This window comes from Megalobrama amblycephala, linkage group LG13 (assembly GCF_018812025.1).
Source record: "Megalobrama amblycephala isolate DHTTF-2021 linkage group LG13, ASM1881202v1, whole genome shotgun sequence".
NCBI classification, from domain to species: Eukaryota; Metazoa; Chordata; class Actinopteri; order Cypriniformes; family Xenocyprididae; genus Megalobrama; species Megalobrama amblycephala.
Window position 1 is genome coordinate 16,748,602 of NC_063056.1, and position 13,338 is coordinate 16,761,939.

Consider the following 13,338-nt stretch of genomic DNA (forward strand, 5'->3'; position numbering starts at 1 on the left):
GACACATGCAAGTGTCTGAATGCATATAAAGCCACAATATCAACTTTGACAACGTGGTGTTTAATTATTTTTTAAAAAATACTGTTTTTTCCATTTTTGGAGATAGAAGGTTTCCGCCTAACAGTGATGAAATTGTTATTGTGAGAATGGAAATTAACACATTGTAAAAAAAATACTAAAAATTGTAAGTAAAAAATAATAATATTGTTTTTATAAGTAGGTCCATTAAGGCAGTGCTTCTCAAACCCTTCCTTGAGACCCATTTTTTTTATTGTTACATTCATTGTTTTTTATTATTTCCTGTTTGTAGGAGAAATATGCACTGCATGTGTATTCTGTAAATGGCTCTCTCTTAGCATCTGAGACCTTGGATGAAAAGATTTCAGCTTTGCACCTGGTGCCTGACTACCTCATTGTGGGCACACAACAGGGGAACCTTCACATTCGAGACTTGTACAGGTAAACAAACCTCTAACTGTTATTGTTCATTATTGTTCAAAAGTTTGGGGTTAGTATTTTTTTATAGAAATTAAAGGAATAGTTCACTTTAAAATGAAAATTAGCCCAAGCTTTACTCACCCTCAAGCCATCCTAGGTGTATATGACTTTCTTCTTTCTGATGAACACAATCTGAGTTATATTAATAAATATCCTGACGCATCTAAGCTTTATAATGGCAGTGAACGGGACCAACGAGTATGAAGCTCAAGAAAGTGCATACATCCATCACAAACACACGCCACACTGCGATGCATTTGTGTAAGAAAAATATTTAACAAGTTATAAAGTAAAATATCTAGCTTCCGCCAGATTACTTACCGTATTCAACTTACGAAAAAAGTGTAAACTGGCTTCTCACAGTTCAATACACTTACGCTACATCCTACGCTTTCCATATTCAGATTATGAGAAGTAAGTTTTCGTAAGTTGAATACGGAGGGCGGTCTGGTGGAAGCTAGATATTTTACTTTATTTTACCATTAAAAAGCTTGGACACGTCAGGATATTTAAAAAAAAAAAAAAAACTCCAATTGTGTTCATCAGAAAGAAGAAAGTCATATACACCTAGAATGGCTTGAGGGTGAGTAAAGCTCAAGCTAATTTTCATTTTAAAGTGATTCATTTTAAAACTAATCCTTTAAAGGTCCCGTTCTTTGTGATCCCATGTTTCAAACTTTAGTTAGTGTGTAATGTTGTTGTTAGAGTATAAATAAAATCTGTAAAATTTTAAAGCTCAAAGTTCAATGCCAAGCGAGATATTTTATTTAACAGAAGTCGCCTACATCGAACGGCCAGTTTGGACTACATCCCTCTACTTCCTTCTTTAATGACGTCACTAAAACAGTTTTTTGACTAACCTCCGCCCACAGGAATACACAAGAGTTGCGTTTGTAGAGTGTGTTTGTCGCCATGTCGTCGAAACGCTGTTATTTTCATCCCGCAGTCCAATCACCGGGTCTGATTCCGGCTCAAATTGATAGGGTAAAATTAAAGACATGTTTACAATAACACTGAGCGCGTGCATCTCCACGTTATGGTAAGAGGCGTGACCTTTCTGGGCAAGGTTCGCTAAGCTGCTGTCGAATCACAACACAGGAACCGCTGGCACAATCAGAACTCGTTACGTATTTCTGAAGGAGGGACTTCATAGAACAAGGAAGTCATCAGCCCGTTTTTATGACAGTGGAAACAGCGGTATACAGATAAGTAAATTATGTGAAAAATACTGTGTTTTTTTACACGCGAAACATGAACACATGTTATATTGCCCACTATAAACACAATCAAAGCTTCAAAAAAACATGAAAAACGGGACCTTTAATACTTTTATTCAACAAGGACACCTTAAATTGACCAAAAGTTACAGTAAAGACTTTAACTTTGGTACAAACTTTATTTTTTTTTAAAAAAGTGATGCCCACCATCAAAGAATCCTAAAAAAAAAATCTGTCAACAGTTTCCATAAGCTATTAAGCTGTTTTCAACTTTGATGATAATAAGAAATGTTTCTTGAGCAGCAAATCAGCATTTAAAATAATTTCTGAAGGATCATGTGACACTGAGGACTGGAGTGTCAGCTTTGGTATAAATTACATTTTAAAAACATAATAAAATGTAATAATATTTAAGAATATTACTCTATTTGTGATCGAAATAAATGCAGCCTGTGTGTGAAAGAGACACTTTCAAAAAAATGTAAAAATCCTACTGAGCCCAAACTTTTTAACAGTAGTGTAGGCGTACAGCTGCCCTGCTTAGCACCTGTTTGATCATATTATTTTTTATTTAATTATTTTTTTTTTTAATTGTAGAAGCATTCTTAAATTCTTTGTCATCACATTAAATCTTCAGCAGCTGGGTCCATGTTTATTTCTCATTCCCAAGTCTCTCTTCCTGTGTCTTTGTGTGTGTAGCTTAAATCTGGCTGTGGCTCCCTTGGCCCTGAAGGTCCCTGTGCGCTGTGTTTCTGTCACGAAAGAGAGCAGTCATATCCTGGTGGGCCTACAGGATGGCAAACTCATTGTGGTGGGAGCAGGAAAACCAGAAGAGGTGAGTGAGTTTGCTTTAACTGATTGAAATTAAATGCATGCTGCACATGCATACTGTACATGTAAAAAATTAATATTAATAAATGCTGTAAAAATATTGTTCGCTTTTAAATATTGCGTTTCTTCTGTATTGTGTTTTCAAAAAAATTAATGTTCACCTTTTCTTTATTGAAGATGTTAGTAGTTGTTATGTGTTGATTTTTTTCACTTAAATCAGCACTTTCTTTTCTCAAAAAAAAAAATTAAACATTTGTCTTAATTCAGGTGCGATCGGGGCAGTTTTCCCGCCGACTGTGGGGCTCCACACGTAGAATCTCCCAGGTGTCCTCAGGAGAGACCGAATACAACCCCGTTGAACCTCCTGGTAAATGAGCCCCACGTGCCTTCAGCAAAACCTTCGCCTCCACAAGAGACGATAGCGTCACCGTTCCTTCAGAGCTCATCTGGTTTCCTGCAGTCCCAAAACAGAGAGCTTGGGAACAAGAGAGCATGAAGGGGACATCCAAACATGCACTTTTTTTTGTGAAAAGGGAACATTCTTCTCAACAGTGCGATGATTTATACTGCTTTTAACAAACACACATTCCAAAGATTTTTGGTCGGGCGAATCAAGCGGTCGTCTGCAAGTTTTTAAGCATCGACGGCTAAGACTGAACTTAAACTTTTTAAAAGCAGTATGTTCTGTCCTGTGAATCACAGACTGGGCCGGAGCCCGAGGCACTGAAGCTCAGCGTGATGGACTTAGTCTCTGTCACTAAGTGACAAACCGTAATCACCTGAGCTGTTTAATAGTATAGTAGATCTTCCTATGCTGATTTTTGCTTTTGCTTCGCTGATCACGGTCGGCACAGCAACACTGGTACTCCGTCTGACACTTGAAAACTTTCTTTTATTGAGCAATGTCGTCTATGAATTCAGATTTTTCCATGGGACAGGCACCAACAGAGACATTTTAGCTCTGTGTATGTATGTGGGTGTGGGTGTTTGTATTGCTTTGCACGGTTACTCGCAGATGCTTTGTATAACGCAATAATTATGTGACGCCTAAATTGGAACAAGATCCTTTCACTCTTGTCTGTCGATGTGAAGCACTTTGAGCCCTACTAAGTCTTGAGACTTGATTCAGTACCTCTGGTGCCTTAAAACAGGTAAACAATTTAAATGTTCATAATTATGATTGATTATGACATGAAATATATTAAAGGGATAGTTCACCCGAAAATGAAAATTTGTCATCACTGAGTCACCCTCGCGTCATTCCAAACATGTATGACTTTCTTTCTCCTGCGGAACGCAAAAAAAAAAAATAAATAAATAAAAAAAAAAAAAAAAAATATATATATATATATATATATATATATATATATATATATAGGGATATATATATATATATATATATATATATATATATATATATATATATATATATATATATATAGGGATATATATATATATATATATATATATATATATATATATATATATATACTAATTATATATATACTAATTAATCACACATTATACTGTAATTAAGCATGATTAATCAATTATTTTTTTCAGTTTTGGGGGATTAAATGGGTAATTAAAGTATAATTAAAAGGCATAATTTTTAACATTTATTAATCTTTAAAAAACAACTTCAAAACTGAAGAAATTTTCCACTTGCCTCGCCACAAAAAAAGTTATTACTTTTATTTACTTTCGTAAGTTTGACACCAATATTTTACATACCAGTGACATTTCATAATTCTTGATTACAATTTTTATACCACAACAAAAACTGTTATCGTAACTACTACAAAGTTCAAACATTTTTACAGAACAAGTAAACAGTCAGTAATAAAATAAGAACAAATAAACAAAATATATATATATTGAAGAATTGTCGTTTGTTCCAATTAAAGTCAATGGCGTTCAATACAACATTGTATGGTCAGAAAAACAGATATTGTTCAAAATATCATCTTTTGTGATGCATTGTATAAAGAAAGCCATAATGGTTTAGGGAACAACATGACGGTGAGTATATGATCACATAATTTTAATTTAGGGGTGAACTATCACTTTATTTCATTAGGTCCTGCTGATAAAAATGATGATTTTCTCCATACTCGCACTGTGTATCTTTCATATCCTGTTATATGTTATAAAAAGGAAGTGCCTTTCCTGTCGGTGCGCTGAGGGATTCGCACAGCCATCACAAAAATCCTCTTAAATGTTAACGTTTGATCTTCCACTGTAGGGCAGCGCTTTCTAAAATGGGCATAAATTGCACTTTTGGCTTCTTTTCATACAATAGTCGTGATATGGTTTCAGAACATCTTTGTATGCTGCTTAATGTGCTACACTTCCAATCTCATTTACACAAAATCTTAATAGAAATTGTATCCATTTTTGAACTTCGCAAAGTGCCTCAACTGTGTTGTTCACTGTAATTATGAAACTATTTGTAATATGTGAAACATATGCCAGCTAGTCTTAATTGTCCTGTGAATGTGTCTGTTGGCTGGGGCCACAATTCTGTCTATGTTTCCATTGGAATTTTTTTGTCTAGATGTTTTGTTTTTTTTGTTTTTTTTTTCTTGACGCACTGAATGCTTTGAAGGCTGTGCTGTGTGAGTGGTGTCTGTGAGACACATGGGTATTCGGCCCTACTGAGAGAGTAGAGGACACATCTTGCTGGCTTCTCTGGGATGGTTGCGTTAAATCTGCTGCTCTGCGCTGGATAGCAAAGTCAGCAGAGATAAAGGGAAGCACCGAGCACAACGGCCAGCAATTATACACACTGTTTAAAGGGGTTTTCTTTCAGTATTTACTCGCATTTGTATTGTTTTAAACTCATATGACTTTCTTTCTTCATTGGAATAAAATTGTGGTCGCTCTTTTAGAACTACAATGACTGAGGACTGAGTCTTTCGAGCTTCAAAAACGACGCAACCTTTTCAGCGCTGCGCTCGTTTGACTTCCGGTTTGTATTTCCGCAGCGATCTTACATATTTGTGAATGAACTGCTCGTTTTAAAATCTTCCCGGTCTAATGTTAAGACATCTGTTTTAAACATTACAATGCTCATGATAACTTTCGTTAACTTTACAACAAGTAAATCCACTTCACCAGCTAGTTATTCCTTGACAGCGATGCCATAGAAATATACAGAGCAAAAACGGAAGTTCAAAGACAAAATTTCTAAAGATGGCCGCGTGCACGTTTCTCTGGCGCATGTCTATATATTACGTTTTATTAAGTCGTACAATATGCGTTATGTGAACAAAAAAAACTACATTTAAAGTTTATTCACTGCAAATTCACTGCCCTCTGGCGAGCCGTTAATAGTTGTGAACTGAATCATTCACTGAAAAGTTCAAACTCAAAAGAACTATTTCTTCATGTTACACCTTTAAAAATAAATGTTCCTCATTGGCATGAAGAATCTTTAACATCCATAAACCTTTCAATTAAAAAAAATATAAGTTCTTGATATTTAAAATGTTCAATAAGATCTCTTTAAGATCACTTAAAGGGATAGTTCACCCAAAAATTTAAATTCTGTCATCATTTACTAACCCCCAAGTTGTTCCAAATCTGTATAAATTTCTTTGTTCTGCTGAACACAAAGGAAGATATTTTGAAGGAAGTTTGTAACCAGGCTGCTTTGGGGCACCATTGACTTCCATAGTAGGGAAAAAATATTATGGAAGTCAGTGGTGCCCCAGAACTGTTCAGTTTCTCAAATTCTTCCTTTGTGCTCAGCAGAACAAAGAAATTTATACAGGTTTGGAACATCCTGAGGGTTAGTAAATGATGACAGAATTTTTATTTTTGGGTGAACTATTCCTTTAACTGGTTCTTTGGGAAACCAAAAATAATTTCTCTATGGCATTGCTGTGAAAATCCCCTTTTGGAACCTTTAGTTAATGAATAATGACTTAAAATTCCGCAGAATCATTTTTTATATGGTTCTCTCTTTTTTTTTAATGCCTCAGTCAACATTAATTTTAACTGCATGAATGAGACCAACTAGAACGAGTCTTCAAAATCCTCTTTTTGTGTTCCACAAAAGAAAGAAAGTCATACAGGTTTGGAACGTCATGAGAGTGAATAAATGATGACAGAAGTTTCATTTTCTTCAGTGAATTATTCCTTAAATACAATGTTGTCCTCTGTATATCGCTCATAGTTCAAACACTGCCACTGAAACGATTACTGTATGAGTGTGCATTATTTTTCACTGTATTTCCCAGCTGCTACACACGCACACAAAGCCTTGAGAGTCGGTCTTGTTTGAGTTGAGTCAGTTTAGTTTAGATTTGTGATGAGAAACTGAAGCCATAAGAGTTTAAGTCCTGTTTTATGAAATGCTTATGACTAAATCACTCCATGATTCTTTTTATGCATGTCAAACTGGTTGAATTATGTTAAGCTTCATGTCTGTTCGAACAAATGATGGCTTCAAAAGAAATGTAAACAGCCATTCCCTGTTGAACACATGCCCATTTCTGTTTCACAGCCTTCCTGCTTGAGTGAGTGATGTGATTGTGTGTATATTGTTTCTTTTAATTAAATATATTAGTCTATATAAATTGACTTGAGTCGTGACTTAAATCAGTGTTATTTTACTGCTATTCTAGTTTTTATTTTATTTTATATTTTTCATTTTTGTTAGTTTTAGTAATTTTGTGGTATGTTTTTGTCTAGTTATTATTAGTACTGTTTTTAATTCATATTAGGGGACCTATAATACCCCTTTTACAAGATGTAATATAAGTCTCTGGTGTCTCCAGAATGTGTCTGTGAAGTTTCAGCTCAAAATACCCTCCAGATAATTTATTATAGCTTGTTAAATTTGCCCCTATTTGGGTGTGAGCAAAAACACGTCATTTTTGTGTGTGGCCCTTTAAATGCAAATGAGCTGCTGCTCCCAGCCTGCTTTTCAAAAGAGGGCGGAGCTTTAACAACTCATGCTTCAGTTGCTCAACAACAACAAAGCTGGAGAATCTCACACAGCCGAATGAGGATTGTCAGTAACGGTGTTCAGCCTTACATTGTTCAAACCGGAGTCAGACACTGATGGAGAGACTCAGGAAGAAGTTACAACTTATAGAATGGATCTGGATGTTTCTGAATGGTTAGTGGATACATTTATGTAGTTGCTGTGGAGTTGATTCAACTCATCGAATAGCATGTGCCGTCATGTTAATCTTGTGCAAATCCAGAGTTGAATTGACCCTCCTTTGTGACGAAGTCTGGAGTAAAATGATGGCATCTTAACAACACTCTGCTACAACAACTCTTCCTCTTCTCTAAAGCAGCTCAACATGGCCTCACCTCCTTTGTTGCATGTTCTCGGGGACAGGGTTTATGTAAATTTTAGGGTTAGTGATGTCACTAACCCGTGAAGAAGCTCGTTGCAGTCCCTTCCAGCCATTTGTTGTAGTCCTTAAAAAGCGATTTCTGTAAAAGAAAATATCTCAGTTTTGCACTGAACTTTGCGCGTCATGACTTTGCAGATGTTGTTTATGCTCAAACAGCAACATTACAACACTAACTAATGTTAAAGTGAAATCGTTTATTTCTCGTATTTTTTATGCTTTTAGTTTTAGTTTACTATAATAACCCTGCTTTTCATCAATTCTGTTTAAATGTGATTCATTTTAATTTACATATTTTATATTTTAAGAAATATAATAAACTTGTATTATAATTAATCTTACATTGATTTTTTTCCCCCTCCTCAAATTGACTCCTTTAAGATCCTTAAATGAAGGTTCTATCCCTTTCTCAAATCAGGTCTCAGTTTTCCTCTGACGTCTCAGTCTTTTATTCCCTCCTCCTGTCCTGACGTGTTAAACCCTATTAGAGTTGAAGAGGTCACAGTTACACCACATTTATCTGAGCCGGGAATCCTTTGATCTCCCAATGGGCCGAGCATCCTGTTGGCTGACCCATAAACACCCCAAGGGGTACGTTTGAGTGGACGACAGGGGAAGGGGGGTCAGCTTTGGCATGGAGGGATGGAATGCGCCTCTTCCAGTCACTACATGCAGCGGGACAGAGAGGAGATGAGATGTGCTGGTTATGGTGGCAATTCTGCTCTGATCTGTGTGGATAACAATGGGAGGAGGGCTTGACACCTTGCTCTTAGTAGAACCAGGCATCTCCCCTCCACCCCCAAAAGAAGAGGTGGGGGAAGGGGTGTAGGTTAAAAGTCCTGACAATCACTTGTTGTCTGGGTAGTTCCTAAACCACAACAACCTGCAAACAACCACAAAGCTTCCCGGTCTCCCCCTACCCCCTTATCCTGTCTCTGCGTTGTCAGGCAGTGTCCATCAAAGTTTTATTATTTCTTTGCTGTGATTTGCAAATTCACACTTTGGTAACAGGCTGCCAAAGTCTTTGCATCTTTGGAGGGTTTTTAATCTTGTCCTTGCAGTTCTCTGCCTATCGGCCTCTGCTGACCACGATCTAGAGATTGTAAAATCTTGCTAGTGACTCAGGACTTATTGACATGGGTGCTGGCCTGATAATTGTAAAGATAACTATAATGTGATAACTATATTAGCATCCACACCATGGACCATAACACTCTTTTTATTATAAGCATGCGCTGCAGTTATGTCGTCTGCCACTTTAATTCTCAAGCTCTTTGAAGTCAGGTGGTGGATTCTGATTGGTTGACGTTTTTATCTTTCATCAGATGAAAAAGATTGTTCTGAAAGTGATTCCAACAATAACATTCCTCTGTCCCGTTATCATTATAGCTGTGATGTGGACTTTCGCTATTCTCATTATTAAATCTTTATAGTTACCGTTATAGTTATTCTCCTCGATGTGAATTTGCCTTAAAGGGATAGTTCACCCAGAAATGAAAATTCTGTCATCATTTACTCACCATCAAGTTGTTCCAAGCCTGTATGAGTCTCTCTGTTCTGCTGAACACAGAAGAAGATATTTTGAGAATGTTTGTAAACAAACAATTGTAGGGCACCATTGACTTCCATAGTAGGGGGGAGAAAACAATACTATGGAAGTCAGTAGTGCCCCACAACTATTTGGTTGCAAACATTCTTCAAAATATCTTCCTTTATGTTCAGCAGAAGAAATAAATTCATACAGGTTTGGAACAATTTGAGGGTGAGTAAATGATGACAGAATTTTCATTTTTGGGTGAACTATCACTTTAAGACAAGTTTTGGCTTTCTTGTGACAAAAAATGAACATCTGAACTGTTTTGTCGCTCAATCATTGAAACATTTGTAGTCCTATTATCATGGTATATTTTTTCAGCTAAAATGTGTGATTACTGCAGTTAGTAATACATGAATTTGATTTCTTCCTTATTTTTCAGAAGCTGCATCCAAAACTTCAAACTAAGTAGCTACTACATTTGATGATGAGCGTACTGTTAAAAAAAGTATGTTGTATAGTGTGAATGTACGGAAGAGGATTAGGGCCAAGCAATAATAAAAAATAAAAAAAACATCTCGAGATTAAAGTTGTTAAATTTCGAGAAAAAACTCGTTAAATTTCGAGAAAAAAGTCGAAATAAAATGTTGAGAATAAACTCATTAAATTATGAGAATAAAGTCATTAAATTACGAGAAAAAAGTCGTTAAATTATGTGAACAAATTCGTAATTTAACGAATTTGTTCTTGTAATTTAACGACTTTTTTCTCATAATTTAATGACTTTATTCTCAACATTTTATCTCGACTTTTTTCTTGAAATTTAACATTTTTCTCATAATTTAACTAATTTGTTCTCGTAATTTAACACCTTTTTTCTCGTAATTTAATGACTTTATTCTCAACATTTTATCTCGACTTTTTTCTCGAAATTTAACAAGTTTTTTTCTCGTAATTAAATTACGAGAAAAAAGACGTTAAATTATGTGAACAAATTCGTAATTTAACGAATTTGTTCTCGTAAATTAACGACTTTTTTCTCATAATTTAATGACTTTATTCTCAACATTTTATCTAGACTTTTTTCTCGAAATTTAACAACATTTTTCTCATAATTTAACGAATTTGTTCTCGTAATTTAACGACTTTTTTCTCGTAATTTAATGACTTTATTTAAAGTCAAAAATTTAACAAGTTTTTTCTTGTAATTTAACGAGTTTATTCTCAACATTTTATCTCGACTTTTTTCTCGAAATTTAACGACATTTTTCTCATAATTTAACGAATTTGTTCTCGTAATTTAACGACTTTTTTCTCGTAATTTAATGACTTTATTCTCAACATTTTATCTCGACTTTTTTCTCGAAATTTAACACGTTTTTTTCTCGTAATTTAACGAGTTTATTCTCAACATTTTATCTCGACTTTTTTCTCGAAATTTAACAAGTTTTTTCTCAAAATTTAACAACTTTAATCTCGAGATGGTTTCATTTATTATTATTGCTTGGCCCTAATCCTCTTCCGTATGAATGTGTGTAGTCTGAATGTAGTCCAGACGTACTATATTTGCCATGTTGCCATTGTCATCGGCGTCAGTTGCATTGCTTTACTGCCATTCACGACTTCTCTCCCATGGCCTCATGGGATAGTAAAGTGTCCATAGGTGTATTATTATTTATATTTCAGCATAAACATACATCGCTAGACACATAATGAGCATAGTGTAGCTAACATATATGGCTGAAATGTTGCAGGGATATGTATTTATCATCATTTACTTTTAAAAAACAAACGATTAATATCAGAAAGATATCTGTGCTGTTGTTGTTCATAATTACCATTAGTGACGTTGTGCATTGAGGCTGTTGCCATATCACTGGAAATAGAGCCAGTTCCCCAATTTGTATAGCCTACGCAATATACTGATTCACAACCTAAGGAGCTAAGGAGCAATATATGCACCCATCAGGAAATCACTGGAAGTAGTAGGCTAGGTCCTCTAAGTACTTTTTGCCTATGTTTTATGAATACTATAAATTTGGGCATACTACTATTTCACATAGGCTACTGTTTTTTACCTAGGGGGAGACCGGGGGCAATTGTCACAAATTTCAGTCATGTCATCATTACTCAAAAACCTTTTGAAATATTTGTATACAATTTTTATGTCCAGTAACTTGTATCTGTGTTCTACTTGTTAACAGTCACCAAATGTTTTTACAAGCAATGTTAGAGTCACAATATTAATTGAAACATTAGAAGTCAAATGTTACATCTGCCCCCACATGCAGGGGCAATTGAAACAACGCCTTCATATAAATACCAATGACCACAATAAACTCCAGAGAATATGGATATAGTTAAAACTATTTAATATCCACTACATCCATATTATTCAGAACAATTAACTAACTCCCCTCGCTGTTTTCCTTGGTTTGGACCTTGGTATGCTGTGAACAGAGAGTGTACAGGGCCTACTCAGTAAAATGGATCTCCAGATGGAGAGGCAAAAACACTTTTCTTAAATGATTGGAAAAAATAATCTATTTTGATGTCCTTACTAAATTGGGCACTATTTTGATGGTGTCAGGGGTACCACGCTGTACCACCCCATGACAAGCAACCCTGCTCGCTAGAAACAATGAAGCTAATGTTTGATAAAGATATCAAATATTAGACAACAGATTGGTCATCAAAAAAAGACAGGTTTAAATTCATAGACATTAATGCTTAAGACAGTATGTAGATGAAACTGTAGTGTAGATGAAAAAAAAAAAAAAAAAACTTTTATACCTCAAAAAAAACTTGACCAAGTATGATTTAGAAGCTTGTCCTTTGGCATGAAGAGAGGGATCTCCACAGAGCACATGCAAAATTAGTTTCATGGTTCTGTCTCGTTTCTGATTGATGTAATTTGAGATGTTACAATTACCCCCTGTTACAATTGCCCCCAGTCTCCCCTACTAGGTAAGTAGGCATATTTGGACAAAGGGAGAATCTTTTATTTAAGACACCAGAAGCAATAGGTCTATTGTAAAATGTAGCCTCAGTGAAGCTGACACTTAGTGGGACAAAATCACCCTTAAACCAGGTTTAAACCAGCTACTTGTCAAACTATGTTAATTTTATGTTAGATAATTATATGTTTATTAAACATATCAAATGGATTCAACCTATTCATAGAATATTCCAGTTAGCCTACTACAGTTTTATACCTGCAGTAAATGTAGATTTGGCTGCAATGGTAATTTTTACATTTGAGGTTCAATATCTAAATCTTAAAATTGACGTTATTGTTAACAACTGGAATGATATTCTCTGTAAACTGACAGGGCATCTTCAGTAAAGAAGCACATTAGTACTACTCACAGTTCGGTCATTCAGTCATTAAGACCTACTGACACCAGGAACGAAAGGAAAAGGCGAAACGAATCAGCGAAGAATTAACTGAACACCATCTCTTCTTTAGGCTACTTTTCTCCGTTTCTTCTCGGCCATTCTTTGAAGAGCTATGATCATTGTATGCGAGGGAAGTCTCCATTTGTTGCTCTCTGAAGTCTCGAGACCCCATGCTGAGTTTTACGACGTTACTTAAAACCCCCTCAGATCTGAAAACTTTAGCCACTGTTGTGTCTCTTTTTTTTTTTTTTTTATCTCAAAGCCTCAACTGAACTGAAGCCTGGGCAAAATGGGGTTTGATCTGTTCCAGTATTTGTAGTACAGTAATTTACCTTGATAACCTTCCAAAATCTCAAAGTTACAGTTAATGTAATACATTTTTTAGCAGAAAATAACAAAAATATCTAATTTTAAAAAAAAACAGAAAAGATGCAAAAACAATAGGCTATTTCAAAATATTTGTGTAACAATGGGCTTTTTTATTGCT

The 13,338-nt window shown here is 35.2% G+C and overlaps 1 protein-coding gene across 1 annotated transcript in view; it reads left to right on the plus strand.

The window, feature by feature from the left end:
* Window positions 1-3,859, plus strand: part of nbeal2 (neurobeachin-like 2) — a 94,163-nt gene extending 90,304 nt beyond the window's left edge. The window contains 3 exon segments of the mRNA XM_048153685.1: window positions 311-459; window positions 2,415-2,550; window positions 2,814-3,859. Coding sequence (XP_048009642.1) covers window positions 311-459; window positions 2,415-2,550; window positions 2,814-2,921 — 393 coding nt within the window. The 3' untranslated portion in view covers window positions 2,922-3,859.
* The last annotated feature ends 9,479 nt before the right edge of the window (window positions 3,860-13,338 follow it).